Source organism: Ranitomeya variabilis, chromosome 1, assembly GCF_051348905.1.
Source record: "Ranitomeya variabilis isolate aRanVar5 chromosome 1, aRanVar5.hap1, whole genome shotgun sequence".
In the NCBI taxonomy this organism is placed as follows: domain Eukaryota; kingdom Metazoa; phylum Chordata; class Amphibia; order Anura; family Dendrobatidae; genus Ranitomeya; species Ranitomeya variabilis.
Genome location: NC_135232.1, coordinates 1,012,708,506 through 1,012,730,449, shown reverse-complemented (window position 1 = coordinate 1,012,730,449; position 21,944 = coordinate 1,012,708,506). Strand labels below are relative to the sequence as shown.

Below are 21,944 nucleotides of genomic sequence, written 5' to 3'. Positions count from 1 at the left end.
AGGGCGATTGGCATTTGCCAGAGAACACCAAAAATGGCATATTCAACATTAGAGCCCTGTGCTCTTCACAGATGAGAGCAATTTCACCCTGAGCACATGATAAAAAAAAAACTGACTGGCACTTCCAAGCTAATGTGAACAGGATACCTCCTTTACAATAAACAAAAAAAGTTGCACTCTGTAGTGCTAAAGCATGTCTATGTGAAATATATGAAATATGAATAGCAATACTGCTTCTGGATACTAGGAAAAAATGAGACCCTTAGCACATGATTTGGCCAATTCATGCATGCCGAACAATCAACAACAAGGTGGTCTCAAATCTGCTGGGTCCTAACGTGTCTAGTGTGAATACCTCTCTAAAACTGTAGTCTGAATTCCTAGGTAGATGTGAATACCGCTCTTCGATGTCTGAGTACCTACCCATAAAATCAGACTTTGAAGAGAGGTATTCACATCTACCCAGGATTTCCGACTTCAGTCTTAGAAAGGTATTCACACTAGACACGTTAGGACCCAGCAGATTTGAGACCACTGTCGTTGGTTGTTGGGCATGCATGAATTGGCCAAATTTTGTGACAAACATTTCAATTTACATTGATTATTTTTATGTTTTATTGTTAGCAAAAAACTTGGCACTCATGGTTTTGCAGAAAAAATTGAACATTACTTTTATTGTGCATCCAGTTCCAAGATTTTAAACGTTTTCGGTCTATTCACAAGACCTTCATAAGAATAATCTTTATCAAAACTGAAATATATACAAAATCACAAACAGATTTAAGAGATAATCTGAATGATGCACAGTCAGAGACAACAAAAATCACAATGAATTCTATCTGTAACCAAATTCCGTCAAACAGAAGGCTAAAGGTGACAACTGTGGCGGCCGAGAATCCATGCTAGTGCTCCGTAAGCCATGGAGGTTCCAATTAGAAAAATCTATAGGCTGTGAGCGTGGATAAGGGAGGAATGAAACGTGATATAGACATTTGCTCATGTACGTTAGCATATAGCATTACTGCAGCTTCGATACCGTGAAGGATACGGAATAGGAAGAATATGAGGAAAACTTCCAAGGTGCTCGGCCGTAGCGCTAGATGTGAATGTGCAGCGGATATCTACAAGGTGAATACCTATAACAGAAATATATACACTATAAGTATCAATATACACTGCGCCTATATAAGATCCTGTGTATCGAGCTGCAAAAAAAGAGCACATAAGCACGTGACAACATAAAATACAAAGAAAGAAAGAACCATAGCATCTAAATAGTGAAGCCAGAGCTAACTACTGAGCCTGTGAGTTGAACTAAGCTACTGTGATACAATGGCAGTATGTGAAAGAGAAAATGCAATGCATGTAGTACCTGGAATAATGAGCACGATATGTGGGCCTGAAGGCCTGCGTATGGCGCCTGCGCATTAAGTTTTTTTTTTTCAGGCGTGCGCAGTTGCGCTGCCCTTTGTACTTACAGCGCAGGCGCCGGGGATGATAATGCAGCAAGAGGAGGCGGCGCCCGGCGCGCACAGGCCTGGAGACACGGCTGTGCTGCGTCTGATTAGGAAGGAAAGACCCATCTCCCTGGCGATTTCAGGGTATGAGGGAGGACATTTTATAAACGTTTATTTTAGCATGTGCAGGCATCATAACTAAAAGCCACCTTGTCAGAATGCAGCATTAGTGCTGCACAAGATGGCTCTTTTAGTTACAAACACCCGAGGGGGCTGACAGGTTCCCTTTAATGTGTTGACAATGTGTTGGGCAGCACAAACCACAACCCCCAGACACTAGTCAGATAGGTGACTGTTTTTCGTCACAGTAGATCTCCAGTTTTAATAAGGGCCCACAAGTTCTCAGTGGGGTTCAGGACAGGTGAGGAACGGTCCATGTCATTATTATTTCATTTTTAAAGGGAACCTATCACCCCATTTTTCGCCTATAAGCTAAGGCTACCGCCATCAGGGGCTTATCTACAGAATTCTGTAATGCTGTAGATAACCCCCCGATGTAACCTGAAAGATTAGTTAGATTATACTCACCCAGGGGCGGTCCCGGTGCAGTCCAATGGGCCTCGCGGTCCAGTCAACAGGGCAGACAAAGTATGCATGCGTAGGAGCCGTGACAGGAAGCAAAGAAGAGGACGTCATCGTATGAAGATGGGAGGCGCCGGACCTTGACGCCCATCGGACCGGACCGCCCCTGGGTGAGTATAATCTAACTTGTTTTTCTCATCTTTCAGGTTACATCGGGGGCTTATCTACAGCATTATACAGTAGAATGCTGTAGATAAGCCCCTGATGGCGGTGGCCTTAGGTTATAGGCAGAAAATGGGGTGACAGATTCCCTTTAAGGTCTTTACTGGCAGCCAAGCAGTAGAGTATTACAGTGCATGTGATGGAGCATTGTGCTGCATTAAAGTCATGGTTTCCTTGAAAGATGCAGACTTTTTCCTGCACCACGGCTTGAAGAAAGTGTCTTCTAAAAATGGTCAGTAGGTTTGGGATTTGATTTCGAGTCTATCTTTCAACCAATTAGCCCATTTTTAATAATAACAGCCCATAGCAGTACCACAACTCCACCTTGTTGGCATTTTGACCTTCTGAGTCGATGTCGAGGTCTATGCCTGTTACTGATACAGCCACAGGCTCATCATCTGGTCATCTGGTCCATTAAGAGTGTCATCTCATCAGTTCATAAAACCTTCATAAAATTTTTTTGGGTAAATGTCAAAAATAAAAATAGATATCACTAAAAGTAAAATTAATTGAGACATCAGTAGGTTAAGTGTTTTTGAATATCCATATTGAATCAGGAGCCCCATATAATGCTCCATGCAGTTATGGCCCCATAGATGCCCCATATAATGCTCCATGCAGTTATGGCCCCATAGATGCTCCATATAATGCTCCATGCAGTTATGGCCCCATAGATGCCCCATATAATGCTCCATGCAGTTCTTTATGGCCCCACAGATGCTCCATATAGCATTGTGCCACATGTAATACTGCTGCTGCACTAAAAAAAAAAAAATATATGACATACTCCCCCTCTCGTCGCTGCTCCTCAGCGTCCCGTCTCTCCGCACTGACTGTTCAGGCAGAGGGCGGCGCGCGCGCGCACACTAATACGACATCGTGCCCTCTGACCTGAACAGTCACTGCAGAGGATGCGGAAGACGAGGCGGCGGTGGAACGCGGAAAGGTGAATATGACATACTCACCTGCTCCTGGCGCGGTCCCTGCATGTCCCGCGGTCTCCGGGAGCGGCAGCTTCTTCCTGTAGTGAGCGGTCACATGGCATCGCTCATTACAATAATGAATATGCGGCTCCACCCCTATGGGAGTGGAGTCCATATTCATAACTTTAATGAGCGGTGCCAGTGACCGCTGAACAGGGGAAGAAGCTGCAGCGCCCGAAGACCGTGGGACATGTGGGGACCGCGACAGGAGCACTGGGAGCAGGTGAGTATTTGACAGGCGTCGCTCCCCCTCACCCGCTGACCCCCCGCCTTCCATGACTCGAGTATAAGCCAAGAGGGGCACTTTCAGCCCATTTTTTTGGGCTGAAAATCTCGGCTTATACTCGAGGATATATACAATATATATATATATATATATATATATATATATATATATATATATATATATATATATATATATATATATATACATACATACATACATACATATATATATATATATATATATATATATATATATATATATATATATATATATATATATATATATATATATATATATATATATATATATATATTTCTTTGCCCAGTCTTGAAATGTTAACTTCTGTGTCTTGTTCAGTGGCGGTCGGGTTTCTGCCTTCCTTACCTTGGCCAGGTCTCTGAGCACTGAACATCTTGTACAGCATTGGAGGATAATGGTTTCCTGCTCGCTTCACATCTGATTCTTGTCAAACCTTTGGCAGTTAATGTGCGCTTAGTTTCTCAACATGATTTTTTGTGATGCTGTCGACAATTTGCAACAAAACATTTGATGGTTCTGTGATTACGCTCCAATATTTTAGCAATTACAAGAGTGCTGCATCTCTCTGTAAAGACTTAATTTTTGACTTTTGACCATCTCTTTTGTCCCATTTGTCAGAGGAAAAGAAGCTGCCTAATAATTCTGCATACCGTGATAAAAAATAATTAAATAGTTGATATCCTTTCGCAACCCCCTCCCTCATGACAAAATTGCACATCACCTCGCCTGCTTCCCCCAATAAGCATTCACATTTATACAAGCTTGGAGTTGGAAAATTTGCATAAAAATGAGGATATGGTAAAAATACTCACTTGTCTAATAATTGTGAACACAATGTAATTAAACCACAGGCCAGAAGCCGAGATGATCACAATTTACCTGAAAGGCTGGATGGAGGCCACTGTCAAAAAGTGCTTCATTTTTAATAATGTTCCCAACTCCGGGCAGCACGGCCTGATCGAGGAGCACGTCACAGAGCATACGGCTGCCCTGCATCTTAATCTCACTCTTTGCTCTAGAGAAACTGAACTTGAAGGAGCAGACATCCAACGACTCAAAAGATCGGACTTTTTCTTTACAGTCTGATGCATTCCTTAAATAAATGAATAAATGGGGGGGGATGAATATTAATCCATTCATCTTCATGATTTTGGAAAGCGATGTTAGAAATTGTATCTTAATGAATATTTCTACTCATTTTCTATCAGAAATAACAAGGAGATAAAATGATTGGTAATCTATACAAATATATATATAAAAAAAAGTAGTGTGCCTCTCTATAGGCACTTACAATCTAAATGAAAAGGCAGAATGACCATATGTACAATGAAATACTCAAATTCCCTATAATTTAGTTAGGATATGGAATATGAAATAAAGATGTACCACCACTATGTGAGCCTACATGAGTATAATGGGCAGAGAAGGGTAACTGGGTGGATGTATACAGAACTGTGGTTATGTCACACAGATCTTGCAGAAATACTTCTTTTGAGGCTTTCATAAATTGGGAATGTTAGGAGCGAGCCTACTGATCCAGAGGCAGGAGGGAGAGGATGTAATGAAGAAGGCCATTGACTGAAGATAACTAAGTGGGTTGGTAGACAGTGATAGGTGTATATATAGGAAAGTGCCACATACGGGAGAGTTTGTCCCACTAGCAGAAGTGGTTTGAATCCAACACAGCCATAGCTACCCAGTACAATAAATACAGAGCAGATGTGTTATTTTTCACACTAATGAAAAAAAATAACCTGACTGCTGGATCCATGATAGATCAAAGCAGAGTCAGTCCGTTAAGTACAATGAATGAACTATAGTATTATTAGATTTTATCAAGGTTGTCCTTTTACAGGTGCGAAGGTCAGATCAGAAGAAAGACAAAAGATTTGTAAGGAAAACAGCGCAGGTCTATACACGTACAATACCAATAGTGGATAATGTCAAGTACTGCACTCACTTATTTTAGTTGCGCTGCGTAGTAATAGGTCACTGCCGTGTGTGCAGCTTGTTAGCTGTGCCAAATATGAAGATTAAATGACCACAGGATGGAGATGGAGCTGGGGGGGGCCTGATATGCATTACCAGCAGCAATCTTGAGACTTGTAGTACGTCAAGATTTTTTTTATTTTTGATTGTGCAAAATAACACGTTTTCAAACCTGAACTGGATTATTCTTCATTTAAAGCACAAATATTCATGTTCCTTTCTGGGGCACATGCAGAGTGAGCCAAGAACACTCATAGCCAGGAGCAAACAGCTTCTTCCCAAAGTTCGGGTTACTGTCCATACCGTTCATGAAGCTAATCCGTGGCCATAATTTTGGCAGAATGGGAAAAAAATAGCAGAGTGATGGGTGCTCGACTCTTGGACTAGTCAAAGTCATTAGCATGTCGGGCACAACAATATTAAATGGCCGTGTTTGATAAAGCGTAGGGAACTTTTTCTAAACAACTGCGATCAGTTTAGAAAGTAACATGCAGCAGCGTAATTGGCTTATAGGGTTAAATCCCGCTGACAAGTTCCCTTCAAGTAATTTCTGTTTATACAGGTTTATTACTGCGGCAGCGCTGAGACATTTACCACCAGTGATATTAATATGACGACTGTTCTCCGTCAATGAAAAATGCAGCTCTGCTAAATCAGTATCCAGCAATCAGATGCATCATTACACCATACACAACACTGGAAGCTCCACAAACCTACCTGATCCAACACAAAAAATAAGGTATTAGAAGATTAGCAACATTTTTTTCTATATCCTCTTCCTACAGAGCAATTTACAATAGACGACGGAGCCACAGATTTACCTGACATCTACTCTGGAGTCAAAGAAGCAAATCAAGTCCTTGGTGAGCTGCACTTCCAGAGCGGCTGGAGCTCCACTTCTATCCGTCTTCTCTGCTGGATTAATGCGCATTGATCCATTCATTCCAAAATGGATTCTACAATGGAACAACAGGACATTAAGTGTGATTATAGCTGCAAGCGACTTGGGAAAAGCGTACGAGCAGTAGATAAAACTGGCCAGCTCATTAGCGGGTCATTTTCTTGGCATGAGGTATGCAAGTTAAGTTACAAAACATTTTATATAGGTCTCTTCTAGAAAGCGACAAAGACTATTACTTCCATGTAAGTTGAATGTATGGGTCATTGCAGTTCTGATTTCAGAAGTTCAGCAAGTCCTGTGACCGGCAGAGGTGAAGTTAAAAGGCACTTTAAAAAAAAAAAAAAAAAAAAACATTAAAAAGGCATTGCGCCCAGCCTTGTATACTCGTACTGAAGACAACAGAGTATTGATGTTTGTGTTTACTGAAAACATTGAATTATTTACAATTAAATTATCTTGTTTTCTCGATCTTTAAATATTTATCCAAGGTCACTGTGCAGACGCTCGGCTACATGGAGCCTCCTGAAGACTTGTTTGTTTTACAAAATAAAGATGGAACTGAAGGCTGCTCTGCCGCAAGAAGCAATATATTACATGGAGTGGAGGTGATCGGGGTGCTGGATAAAGTATTTGTTACTAGCCGCCTCCGCTGGAAACTTATGCACTTACCAAGCAACTCAACAGGTCATCACTCAGAGAGAAAAATTAAGCTGGATGTTCTCCCACTACGACATGCCCTGTTCTAACAGAATATATCGGCTCAGAAGAAGGAAAAGCACAGCAAATGCAAACATGACAAGTGTCCACTGGACACACAGCTACATGACAATTCCTTTAATCTGGCAGTAAAGGGCACTCATTAGGGGGGCACCCCACATTGCCGGCTAGGTGAAAGACAAATTCAAACATGTACTATATGGACAAAAGTATTGGGACGCACTTAAATGGGATGTTTGGCCTAAGAACACTAGTCTGCAATCACTCCATGTGATCGATGGATCGTAGGCCAGAAAGCATCCAGTGTCTCCATCTGCCTAAATATAGGGAATCTTTTCTCAGGGGTTGCGTCTGAATCACGGATTTCAGAGATTTACAAGGTAACTCTGGTGTAAGCACTTAGCAAAGAGCGCAGGATACATGTCAACTAAGCCTTACTGTGATCTTTGGGTGGCAGAATGAATAAATCAACAGCAGGTTTTATTTATTTTTTTACGCCGCTCCTCGTGTGGTGTAATTGATAAGACGACTATTCTTCGGGTCGGTACGATTACAGCGATATCTGATTTATATTGGGGTTTTTTATGTTTTGCTGCTGTCAGCTGTTTTTTTTTATCACTTTCTATTCCGATTTTTGGGAGGTAGAATGAACAAAAACCAGCAATTCAGGAATTGTTTTTGAGGTTTTTTTTCTTTCAGGTCAGTATGATTACATGGATATTCTATTTAATTCTATTTATATATTTTTTTTTTATGTTTGGCACTGTCAGACAAGGAAAGCTATTTTCTAAAAAAAGCATTGTTTTTTTGCCTTTTGCGATTCCGCAGAAATATTGAACATGCTGTGGATTTTACCGCTATGCGATTCCGCAGCGGGAAAATCCACAGCATGGGCAAAGCAACTGTGGAATCCCATAGGATTGCATGGGAATGCAGTTTTTAAGTGTTTTTTAAGTGTTTCTGCTGTGGCAAAAAAAACATAAAAAACGCAACGTGGGCACACAGCCTAAAGGTTTGGATGGACGTGAATTCATAACAACATTAGAAGGCTTTATAAACAGATGAAAACATTAAATATCTTACCGTAAGGCCTTCAGTCCAAAGTACATGAATAGTTCTTTTCCTAAAGTTTCCACCCCAGTAAAGTTGCACGAAACCAAAGACTGGAGAACACCGCTATTTGAGTCAGGGGCCGCATTGGTGGCTGATTTCTGTCAGTAAAAAACAGTGAAGAAAAAAAAAAAAAAAAAATTAAAATAGTATTTTTGAAATCCAAATAAAACAGTTAATTTTGTGCCTCTTCTAAAAACAGAACATTTAATCTGTAGCAGAGAAAGTGAGATCTCCCAATTGAGATTCTGTCTTCCATAAAGTTACAAGTACAGAAGCAGCAGGAACCGTATGTTTTTGCCATGGATCTGGTGTCCTCCCTCTCGATTGACCCGTTTGCATGGTTAGAGTGTTTTTCTGAAGAGTTACTGCACATTTACTATATATAAGACCTGACATAAAACCGCATCATACTTTACAGGACCTGTCAATTCTATATAGACGTGTTCCCCTTTGTGGAGGACCAGCTAGGGTAACCAGGGCTAACTCATGCCTTCATAAACTACATTGTTATAGAGCTGTGTCTCGGCCCTGCTCACATCATCTATGTTCACGGACCCACATCGTAGGCTATGGAACTTTTTTTTTATAAATATTTTCCTGTTTGGTGGAACTCAATTCAATAAGAGTGGACCAAACCAAGATATCCACAATCAAGCCCTCCATTTTTTTTTTTTTACGTACCAGTGTTTTTTGAGGGGGGTCCAGTTGAAAAACAACATCTTGTGTTTTCAAAATATAAAGATCTATAATTTATTCCTATAGTTCAATTAACAAAGGTGACGGGATCTCTAGCACGCTCTATCTTATGGAGTAGTGGGTAGATCAGGGGCTTAAAAGGGACGTCCAGCTTGAAAAAAAAATCATATCTACTCAAAGATTAATTAAAATGGGATGTTCTGGACTAAAAAAAAAACAAAAAAAACTGATGACCTTATGCAAACGATAGGTCATCAACAAGAAATCAGTGGAAATCTGCCCTTGTGATTGCCAGATATATAAGCAGCGTTTGGGTCAGAACCCAGCAGCCGCACATTCCCATACAAGTGAATGGTGCAGAACCCAGTAGCTGCCATTAAATAATGTGAGGCTGCAGTTTTCTGACCTGGGTCGGGGGGGGGGGGGGGGGACCCTTTAACAGAGGTGCCCCGATCCCCAGGTATTAGTGAAGATTCAAAGTACTCCCCTTCTGGCATGGATTTTACCCAGGAGCGTTTCCATTGGCAGCACATGGCCAGGGCTGTGTGTGTGAATGGGGCTGACTGCTTATTTCCATAGATCTGCCAGATCTTCGCATTAGCAGTCCAAGGGAAAAAATTCCACGGGAAGTACCGCTGCTGTGGCCGGATTCGATATTTTAACATTAGGGTACCTTTGTTACTGCAAGTATTTTAGCGTGCACATATATACATATATGTTTTTTGCTTTCACCAGCTGGACATTCCCTTTAAATCAGCGATCCAGTTTCTGAATGAATAGAGGGTGTTTGTACAGAAATGAATATCCCCCCAGAGCCACAAATCTTTTGTGACCGATCTGAAGAGGATTCTACTTTCCAAGGGATTTGGTACCAGACAGGAACCCCATAAATCGGACCAGCGCAGCCTCCACTGAGGCACAGCAGCCGGAGGAGCCGCACAGCTCATTAAGCGCACGGCCTTATTTATGCCATTTCACTAGACCCTTTAAGTCTTTTAGGAATTGAGAAGAAAAATAAAAGCTTGTGATTCTGCAAAGGTCACTGATAGAAACATATGGGAACGCTCAGCAGGCGTGATTTAGGGAAGAACATGGCAGCAGCCACAGCCATTTATCCAACCAGATAGGTCACCTTGTTAATATTCTATATACTAGAAGATACAGTGTGGTAGAAATGCAAATTTTTTTCGCGTAGGATAACAAGGTCTCTAAGCTCTCCCTGCAGCCATGACAGGAACCCTAATAAGCAGCACAGTCAGAATGTATAGCCTCGTCTGTTATCATCCCCTCCACCATATTGATAGCCCCTAGATTGTCCCCAAGAGCACTTTCACAGTGAAATGACCCCTTTTAACCAGCACCGTTCTATCTGAGAACAGATCACTGGAATATTTATTTTAATAATTTAATGTAACAAAATCTCTTAAAAAAAACAACATCTCACTGCCATAGAACAAAATGCTCCCCAAATCTCTAGGAGGGGTACAACGGCATCGATGAATAACGGCACAGGCTGAACGTTGGCGTTGTGACATGTAAAAGTCTACATCGCAGTCAGCGCCTGGACGAGACGGAGAAAAAAAACCCGGACAGCAAATAAGAAAAGGATAATAAGTAAAAAGGAGCTGCCGGTGTCACTAATGGACGGCAGCGCTCATCTGCGGCCAGGTAATTATACCGCCACCATTGGCATATGCTCCCGGATACTCCATGGTCAATTACCTCGTTTCAGGGCTGAGCACAAATCTGTAATTAAAAGATGAAGTCGACATCACTTTAAATACAATTTAAAACGGGAAATGACTGCGAGGGAAAAGGAGGCGTTGTAAGGGGAAATGGAAGAAAAGGCGACGAAAATCTGCACTATTAAAACAGCATTAATATTACTGAAATATCCCAGAAGCGCAGATATCTGCTCTCCTGGATGCCCCATACATGGCACAGATGCCTCCCCGGTGATCCGCTCTCCAATGCGGCCATACATAGATCCCTCACTGCCGTCATCGTATAGCAATGGGTGACAATACAGCCATCGAGCAGTACGACATATGGAGGCGCCATTACCTGTCAGGCCCTAAGTTACATGTTAGAGGGGGCCCGACATGAGATGCACCTGTAGGTCTGAGGAGCGCTTTATCCGCCGCCTAATGATGCCTGTATTACCCTAAAGCGCTAAGTGCAAGGGTTAAAAACTACGGCGACCATTATGATTTATTGATTTTAATATTTTCTCCTCCAAGTGTCTTTGTCAGAATTCTGGTGTAAGCCATTTTGATAACTCGCTAAATTTTTCAGCAACTTGTTGAGTGAAAATTTTGTGCCTTTTGGAGTTTTTTTTCCTCATCGGTTTTACCCAGCTCCTCCTATATGGACAGAACGAGGCGGAGCAGGGACGTGACGGCTCAGCGAGTAAGAAGCGATGCTGGAGTTGGTTTCTTATTCAGAAGTTTCTTAGCAATCTATTTTTTCCTGTTTTTTACAGCTGTAACAACAAAAATACAATACAACAAGGAGCCCTGAGGTGCAAACACGTACTGGCAGCTTCAAAAATTATAAAACTGGCATCAAAGTGGGCACTGAAGGGCGTTATTGAAAGGGTTAAATGACATTGGGCCACTGATCTCACACCACCATTACATACACAGTGTTGCCCCGCATCAAATTCAGGTCCCTCCAGCCTGGCCCACATTGGACTTGGGCATCAGAACTGGCATGGCAAGAGGGCAAATAGCCACTTTTCACAGATTTTAATAAGTAGCTGATGTTTTTCAGGGGTTAAATGCCTTTTTGGCCACTGATCTCACACCACCATTACATACATAGTGATGGCCCGCATCAAATTCAGGTCACTGCAGCCTGGCCCAAATGGGTCCTGGGCATCAAAGCGGGAAAATATTCAAATGTGTGAAGAGTGGCTAAGTAACTGGTGTTTTTTAAAGTATTAAATGACCTTGGGCCACTGATCTCACAACAGCAGCACTAAACAGGAAGATCCACATCAAATCCGTTTACTTTCAGGCTGGCCTGAGTGGCTACTGATCAAAAAAGCTGGCATCGAAGTTGGTAAGTTGCAACTTTGTACTGAATTGAATAAGTGATTTCTTTTAGGGTTAAAGGAATTGGCCAGGCTTAAGCCGCTCTATGTGACTGCAGACTTGTGAATCCTTCCATCGCATGCACTGCTAACTGGGAGGATTCTCCGGTGCCGGGCATGTGATCGCAAGGATGTGATTTGCACACGTGCTGTCACGTGACGACTAAATGGGTGTGGCTTTGCTTAATGCAAGGAAATTGAGCGAGGCCAGACAGAATGTGGCCGAAATTATGCAAATAACATACTCGTGGTCACACGCCCGCCGCTCATGCCGCTGCACCGGGGAATGCTCACAGTGCGTGCGATGTGAGAATTCACAAGTCTGCAGTCACATAGAAGAGACAGTGGCATAACCAGAGTCTGATGGGTCATGATACGTGATTTGGACACCCCCCCCCCCCATCCTGAATACATTTTACATCTATATCTATTCCCCATCCTGATATATATGTCCCTCATCCTGGCCCTGCCTCTTATACTGGGCCCCATCCTGATATATGTATCCGCTATCTTGACATATGTCCCCCATTCTTCCGCTGTTCTTTAATGTATGAAAGAAAATAAACCTTTATACTCACCAGGGGCATAGACAGTAGTCCTGAGGCCCCATAGCCGAAGTTCTCATTGGGCCCCTTCCACCCAACAACATAAAAAATAGTAAGGTATAATGCACCCCCCATAGTCCTCCATATAATATACTGCCCAGCCCATAGTCACCCACATTAGAATGTAAGTCCGCAAGGACTGGGTCCTCTCCCCTCTGTACCAGTCTGTCACTGTAAATTTGTTTACTGTTAACGATATCTATAACTCTGTATGTAACCCCTTTTTTCATGTACAGCACCATGGAATTAATGGTGCTATATAAATAAATAATAATATTAGAATGCCCAGCCCATAGTCACCCACATTAGCAGAAGGCCCGGGCCCATAGTCACCCACATTAGCAGAAGGCCCGGGCCCAGAGTCACCCATATTAGCAGAAGGCCCAGCCCATAGTCACCCATATTAGCAGAAGGCCCAACCCATAGTCACCCATATTAGCAGAATGCCCGGGCCCATATTAGCAGAAGGCCCGGGCCCATAGTCACCCACATTAGCAGAATGCCCGGGCCCATAGTCACCCATATTAGCAGAAGGCCCAGCCCATAGTCACCCATATTAGCAGAATGCCCGGGCCCATAGTCACCCATATTAGCAGAATGCCCAGGCCCATAGTCACCTACATTAGCAGAATGCCCAGGCCCATAGTCACCTACATTAGCAGAATGCCCGGGCCCATAGTCACCCATACTAGAATGCTCAGCCCACAGTCACCCATATTAGCAGAATGCCCAGCCCACAGTCACCCATATTAGCAGAATGCCCAGCCCATAGTCTCCCATATTAGCAGAATGCCCAGCCCATAGTCTCCCATATTAGCAGAATGCTCAGCCCATAGTCTCCCATATTAGCAGAATGCTCAGCCCATAGTCTCCCATATTAGCAGAATGCCCAGCCCATAGTCACCCATATTAGCAGAATGCCCAGTCTATAGTCACCCATATTAGCAGAATGTACAGCCCATAGTCTCCCATATTAAAATGCTCAGCCCATAGTCTCCCATATTAGAATGCCCAGCCTCCCATATTAGCAGAATGCCCAGCCCATAGTCTCCCATATTAGCAGAATGCCCAGCCCATAGTCTCCCATATTAGCAGAATGCTCAGCCCATAGTCTCCCATATTAGCAGAATGCTCAGCCCATAGTCACCCATATTAGCAGAATGCCCAGCCCATAGTCACCCATATTAGCAGAATGCACAGTCCATAGTCACCCATATTAGCAGAATGTACAGCCCATAGTCTCCCATATTAGAATGCTCAGCCCATAGTCTCCCATATTAGCAGAATGCTCAGCCCATAGCCACCCATATTAGCAGAAGGCCCGGGCCCATAGTCACCCACATTAGCAGAAGGCCCGGGCCCAGAGTCACCCATATTAGCAGAAGGCCCAGCCCATAGTCACCCATATTAGCAGAATGCCCGGGCCCATAGTCACCCATATTAGCAGAAGGCCCGGGCCCATAGTCACTCACATTAGCAGAAGGCCCAGGCCCATAGTAACCAACATTAACAGAAGGCCCTGCCCATAGTCACCCATATTAGCAGAATGCCCGGGCCCATAGTCACCCACATTAGCAGAATGCCCGGGCCCATAGTCACCCATATTAGCAGAAGGCCCAGCCCATAGTCACCCATATTAGCAGAATGCCCGGGCCCATAGTCACCCATATTAGCAGAATACCCAAGCCCATAGTCACCTACATTAGCAGAATGCCCGGGCCCATAGTCACCCACATTAGCAGAAGGCCCAGCCCATAGTCACCCATACTAGAATGCTCAGCCCACAGTCACCCATATTAGCAGAATGCCCAGCCCATAGTCTCCCATATTAGCAGAATGTCCAGCCCATAGTCACCCATATTAGCAGAATGCCCAGCCCATAGTCACCCATATTAGCAGAATGCCCAGCCCATAGTCACCCATATTAGCAGAATGCCCAGTCTATAGTCACCCATATTAGCAGAATGCCCAGTCTAGTCACCCATTTTAGCAGAATGCCCAGCCCATAGTCACCCATATTAGCAGAATGTCCAGTCCATAGTCACCCATATTAGCAGAATGCCCAGCCCATAGTCCCCCATATTAGCAGAATGTACAGCCCATAGTCACCCATATTAGCAGAATGCCCAGCCCATAGTCACCCATATTAGCAGAATGTACAGCCCATAGTCTCCCATATTAGAATGCTCAGCCCATAGTCTACCATATTAGAATGCCCAGCCTCCCATATTTCAGAATGCCCAGCCCATAGTCTCCCATATTAGCAGAATGCCCAGCCCATAGTCACCCATATTAGCAGAATGCCCGGGCCCATAGTCACCCATATTAGCAGAATGCCCAAGCCCATAGTCACCTACATTAGCAGAATGCCCGGGCCCATAGTCACCCACATTAGCAGAATGTCCAGCCCATAGTCACCCATATTAGCAGAATGCCCAGCCCATAGTCACCCATATTAGCAGAATGCCCAGTCCATAGTCACCCATATTAGCAGAATGCCCAGCCCATAGTCACCCATACTAGAATGCTCAGACCATAGTCACCCATATTAGCAGAATGCCCAGCCCATAGTCACCCATACTAGAATGCTCAGCCCATAGTCACCCATATTAGCAGAATGCCCAGTCCATAGTCACCCATACTAGAATGCTCAGCCCATAGTCACCCATATTAGCAGAATGCCCAGCCCATAGTCACCAATACTAGAATGCTCAGCCCATAGTCACCCATATTAGCAGAATGCCCAGCCCATAGTCACCCATACTAGAATGCTCAGCCCATAGTCACCCATATTAGCAGAATGCCCAGTCCATAGTCACCCATATTAGCAGAATGCCCAGTCCATAGTCACCCATATTAGCAGAATGTCGAGCCCATAGTCTCCCATATTAGAATGCTCAGTCCATAGTCACCCATATTAGCAAAATGTCCAGCCCATAGTCTCCCATATTAGAATGCTCAGCCCATAGTCTCCCATATTAGAATGCTCAGCCCATAGTCTCCCATATTAGAATGCTCAGCCCATAGTCTCCCATATCAGCAGAATGCCCAGTCCATAGTCACCCATATTAGCAGAATGTCAAGCCCATAGTCACCCATACTAGAATGATCAGCCCATAGTCACCCATATTAGCAGAATGCCCAGTCCATAGTCACCCATATTAGCAGAATGCCCAGTCCATAGTCACCCATATTAGCAGAATGTCCAGCCCATAGTCTCCCATATTAGAATGCTCAGTCCATAGTCACCCATATTAGCAGAATGCCCAGTCCATAGTCACCCATACTAGAATGCTCAGCCCATAGTCACCCATATTAGAAGAATGCCCAGCCCATAGTCACCTATACTAGAATGCTCAGCCCATAGTCACCCATATTAGCAGAATGCCCAGTCCATAGTCACCCATACTAGAATGCTCAGCCCATAGTCACCCATATTAGCAGAATGCCCAGCCCATAGTCACCCATACTAGAATGCTCAGCCCATAGTCACCCATATTAGCAGAATGCCCAGTCCATAGTCACCCATACTAGAATGCTCAGCCCATAGTCACCCATATTAGCAGAATGCCCAGCCCATAGTCACCAATACTAGAATGCTCAGCCCACAGTCACCCATATTAGCAGAATGCCCAGCCCATAGTCACCCATACTAGAATGCCCAGCCCATAGTCACCCATATTAGCAGAATGCCCAGTCCATATTCACCCATATTAGCAGAATGCCCAGTCCATAGTCACCCATATTAGCAGAATGTCCAGCCCATAGTCTCCCATATTAGAATGCTCAGTCCATAGTCACCCATATTAGCAAAATGTCCAGCCCATAGTCTCCCATATTAGAATGCTCAGCCCATAGTCTCCCATATTAGAATGCTCAGCCCATAGTCTCCCATATTAGAATGCTCAGCCCATAGTCTCCCATATCAGCAGAATGCCCAGTCCATAGTCACCCATATTAGCAGAATGTCCAGCCCATAGTCACCCATACTAGAATGATCAGCCCATAGTCACCCATATTAGCAGAATGCCCAGTCCATAGTCACCCATATTAGCAGAATGCCCAGTCCATAGTCACCCATATTAGCAGAATGTCCAGCCCATAGTCTCCCATATTAGAATGCTCAGTCCATAGTCACCCATATTAGCAGAATGCCCAGTCCATAGTCACCCATATTAGCAGAATGCCCAGCCCATAGTCACCCATACTAGAATGCTCAGCCCATAGTCACCCATATTAGCAGAATGCCCAGCCCATAGTCACCCATACTAGAATGCTCAGCCCATAGTCACCCATATTAGCAGAATGCCCAGCCCAGTCACCCATACTAGAATGCTCAGCCCATAGTCACCAATATTAGCAGAATGCCCAGTCCATAGTCACCCATATTAGCAGAATGCCCAGTCCATAGTCACCCATATTAGCAGAATGTCCAGCCCATAGTCTCCCATATTAGAATGCTCAGTCCATAGTCACCCATATTAGCAGAATGTCCAGCCCATAGTCTCCCATATTAGAATGCTCAGCCCATAGTCTCCCATATTAGAATGCTCAGCCCATAGTCTCCCATATCAGCAGAATGCCCAGTCCATAGTCACCCATATTAGCAGAATGTCCAGCCCATAGTCACCCATACTAGAATGATCAGCCCATAGTCACCCATATTAGCAGAATGCCCAGCCCATAGTCACCCATACTAGAATGCTCAGCCCATAGTCACCCATATTAGCAGAATGCCCAGCCCATAGTCACCCATACTAGAATGCTCAGCCCATAGTCACCCATATTAGCAGAATGCCCAGCCCATAGTCACCCATACTAGAATGCTCAGCCCATAGTCACCCATATTAGCAGAATGCCCAGCCCATAGTTACCCATACTAGAATGCTCATCCCATAGTCACCCATATTAGCAGAATGCCCAGCCCATAGTCACCCATACTAGAATGCTCATCCCATAGTCACCCATATTAGCAGAATGCCCAGCCCATAGTCACCCATACTAGAATGCTCAGCCCAGTCACCCATATTAGCAGAATGCCCAGCCCATAGTCTCCCATATTAGAATGCTCAGCCCATAGTCTCCCATATCAGCAGAATGCCCAGCCCAGTCTCCCATATCAGCAGAATGCCCAGCCCATAGTCACCCATATTAGCAGAATGTCCAGCCCATAGTCTCCCATATTAGAATGCTCAGCCCATAGTCTCCCATATCAGCAGAATGCCCAGCCTCCCATATTAGCAGAATGCCCAGCCCATAGTCTCCAATATTAGCAGAATGCCCAGCCCATAGTCACCCATACTAGAATGCTCAGCCCATAGTCACCCATATTAGCAGAATGCCCAGCCCATAGTCACCCATACTAGAATGCTCAGCCCATAGTCACCCATATTAGCAGAATGCCCAGCCCATAGTCACCCATACTAGAATGCTCAGCCCATAGTCACCCATATTAGCAGAATGCCCAGCCCATAGTCACCCATACTAGAATGCTCAGCCCATAGTCACCCATATTAGCAGAATGCCCAGTCCATAGTCACCCATATTAGCAGAATGCCCAGTCCATAGTCACCCATATTAGCAGAATGTCCAGCCCATAGTCTCCCATATTAGAATGCTCAGTCCATAGTCACCCATATTAGCAGAATGTCCAGCCCATAGTCTCCCATATTAGAATGCTCAGCCCATAGTCTCCCATATCAGCAGAATGCCCAGTCCATAGTCACCCATATTAGCAGAATGTCCAGCCCATAGTCACCCATATTAGAATGGTCAGCCCAGTCACCCATATTAGCAGAATGTCCAGCCCATAGTCTCCCATATTAGAATGGTCAGCCCATAGTCTCCCATATCAGCAGAATGCCCAGCCTCCCATATTAGCAGAATGCCCAGCCCATAGTCTCCCATATTAGCAGAATGCCGAGCCTATAGTCTCCCATATTAGCAGAATGCCCAGCCCATAGTCACCCATATTAGCAGAATGTCCAGCCCATAGTCTCCCATATTAGAATGCTCAGCCCATAGTCACCCATACTAGAATGCTCAGCCCATAGTCACCCATATTAGCAGAATGCCCAGCCCATAGTCACCCATACTAGAATGCCCAGCCCATAGTCTCCCATATTAGAATGCTCAGCCCATAGTCACCCATACTAGAATGCTCAGCCCATAGTCACCCATACTAGAATGCCCAGCCCATAGTCACCCATACTAGAATGCCCAGCCCATAGTCTCCCATATTAGAATGCTCAGCCCAGTCACCCATATTAGTAGAATGCCCAGCCCAGTCACCCATATTAGCAGAATTCCCAGCCCATAGTCACCCATATTAGCAGAATGCCCAGCCCAGTCAACCATGAAGAATAATGCACAGCCCATAGTCACCCTTAAAGTATAATGCACCCCATAGTCATCCATATACTAGTATGACCACTGATTTAAAACAAAAAATCATCTTCCCTTCCATGTTGTGTGGCGTCCTCTGCTTAAGCCGGCAGCTGACTTTGGTGTGCAACGAGAGCACATGACGTCACTGCCATGCACCCAATCATGTCTACGCAGATGTCAGCTGCTGGCCTCGAATTGGCCGGCAGAGTGTATTATCGCACATGTACCCAACTGGTCTGTGCACCGCAATACACTTCAACTGGATGTGCGTCCGAGTCCTGTCGCAGCTGTGAATACTGTCGCTACGCCCCTGACTGCAGACTTGGCTTGTAACCCAAGGCCAGACAATGACTTTGGGTTACTGATCTAACTTTGCCAACAAACAAATATTGATGCGCTATATAAAAGTGAGCTCCTGGCATCAAAATGGGCAATGACTATTGTTTATTGATTTGAGTATCTTGACTGATTCTTTAACCCCTTAACGACTGTCGATATGCCTTTTAATAGCAGCAGATAAGGGGCCTTATTCCTCAGTGCTGCTTTTTAATGATGCTGAGAAATAAGTGTATATCTCCCCCCCAGCGTCGGAAAATCTCCAGGAGTCATGGCTACTGGGGGTAGTTGAGACCCTGGAGAACATGATTCGGGTTGGTTTTTACAGTCCCAAGTATTGCGATCACTTAATTCAGTGAATAACGGTGATCACAAAAAAAAAGTCTGATTTTCCATTTATTTCTCTCTGATATGATCAAGCATACCAGGAGAGAAAAATGGGGTCCCCCGAGACCCCCGCATCCCCAAATCCTCCTACTCTGTCCCCCGGGCCCTCCACGTCATCTTCCTGGAAGAAAATGAAGGGCGCAGGCGCAGTGCGCCCACCGAGGTCTGCTGGCCGGTACCCGACAATAGATTTTTCCTATTGTTTCATTTTGATCTCTGTGATAGACCCCTTCACAGTGATAAAAAAAACTTTTGTCACCCCCTTAGATAAAAATTATAAAGTAAGGCCAGAGAGGCCCGATGCCTGCGCACTGTAGTACTTTACTCTGCCCTCAACAGGGCAAATCAGTACGTCTGCGCCAGAGCCGCGACAGGAAGCAAAGAAGACGACATTGTATGAAGATGGGAGGCGCCAGATAGGACCGCGACGCCCATCGGACTGGACCGCCCCTGGGTGAGTAGAATCTAACTTGTTTTTCTTATCTTTCAGGATTCATCGGGGGGCTTACTGAATGTTGTAGATAAGCCCCTGATGGCGGTGGCCCCAGATTATAGGCAAAAAATGGGGTGACAGATTCCCTTTAAGGGCAAAAATATTAAAAGTTTGAAAATTGCAAAATGTTAGCCAAATTTTTTTATTTTCATACATAAACGCAAGTTATATAGAAGAAGTTTTACCATTATCATGAAGTACAATATGTCACGAAAAAAAACAATCTCAGAATCACCGGGATCCGTTGAAGCGTTCCAGAGCTAAAACCACAATTAGGGCTGTCCCACACGTCCAGATAATTCCGGTACCGGAATAAATCGGTACCGGAGTTATCCGTGTCCGTGTGCCTGGGAACTCACGGAGGCCATACGTGCGGCACACGTGTGCCGCCCGTATGGCGAGTGGGTACCACACGGAGCGTGTGGTACCCACTCTGCATGGTGCTGAAGCTGCGATTCATATCTTCCCTGCAGCAACGTTTGCTGTAGAGAAAATATGAAGAATAGTGTTTAAAATAAAGATCTATGTGTCCGCCGCCCCCCCGCTGGTCAGAAAATACTTACCCGCTCCCTCGCTGCTTCCTGGTCTGGCCGCGGCTTCTCCTGCATGCGGTCACGTGGGGCCGATCATTTACAGTCATGAATATGTGGCTCCACCTCCCATAGGGGCGGAGCCGACTATTCATGATTGGACATGACACATGGATCTTTATTTTTAACACTATTCTTCATATTTTCTCTATAGCAAACGCTGCTACAGGGAAGATATGAATACCGGCTTCAGCACCATGTGGGGGGGACAGCGCTTACTGTAGCGCTGTCTCCGGCACGCACACGGACCCCAGACGGAGAATGTCCGTGTGAGGTCCGTGTTTTACGCGGACCCATTGACTCTATTGGGTCCGTGTAAAACGTGCGCTCCCACGAACACTGACATGTCTCCGTGTTTGGCACACGGAGACACGGTCCGCAAAAAATCAATGACATCTGCACAGATGCATTGATTTTTATGGGTCTACGTGTGTCAGTGTCTCCGGTACGTGAGGAAACTGTCACCTCACGTACCGGAATCACTGACGTGTGAAACCGGCCTTAGTGACAGTGGTCAGAATTGTAAAAAGTGGCCCGGTCATTAAGGGGTTAAACTCGGGTGAGGAATGGGGGAGCAACTGGAATTTGATGGGGGTCATCTCATCACTATCTATGGAATGGTGGGAGATCAGTGTCATTGAACCCTTTCCATGCCGCCCCTCAGTGCCCACTCTGATGCCCATTTCTGCGCCAGGTTTATAGTTGTAGCTGCTCCTCGCTGGTTTGTGTCTCATTAATGTATTCTTGTGGTTAAACCTGTAAGTTTCAGAGAAAAAGAAATAAAAAACCAACGTCAGCCCCAAATAAGAGCCCACCCGGCCCAGCACGGGCACCAGCAGACTGTGCCCGGACATGTTACCCCGTGCGCCGCACACACATTACATGGCCGTTACCGTGCCTCCCGCACTCCCCCGCACGGCCTGCACACGCTGTCCCCGAGCCACCCGAGCCCGGATCTTCTCCCCGTTCAGCGTGCAGCCCGGACCCTCCACCATGGCGAGGACAGCTGTCACCGCTCCGCTCCAGGTATTCAAAATGTGGCGGCAGCCGGGATCGCAAACACCGCCCCTCACTCTCCTGATTGGCGCAGAGTGAGCAAGTGGAAAGTGTATACAAACTTTCCATTG

General features: G+C 44.9%; 1 protein-coding gene across 1 annotated transcript in view; it reads right to left on the bottom strand.

Moving 5' to 3' along the window:
• The window catches only part of NEIL3 (nei like DNA glycosylase 3), a 54,453-nt gene extending 32,556 nt beyond the window's left edge, over positions 1-21,897 (bottom strand). Inside the window, exons 1-4 of the mRNA XM_077279541.1 lie at positions 21,711-21,897; positions 8,200-8,327; positions 6,320-6,454; positions 4,389-4,602 (exon numbers count right to left, since the gene is read on the bottom strand). Of these exons, the coding sequence (XP_077135656.1) occupies positions 4,389-4,602; positions 6,320-6,454; positions 8,200-8,327; positions 21,711-21,812 (579 nt within the window). The 5' untranslated portion in view covers positions 21,813-21,897. The remainder of the gene's footprint in view (positions 1-4,388; positions 4,603-6,319; positions 6,455-8,199; positions 8,328-21,710) is intronic.
• Between the last annotated feature and the right edge of the window lie 47 nt (positions 21,898-21,944).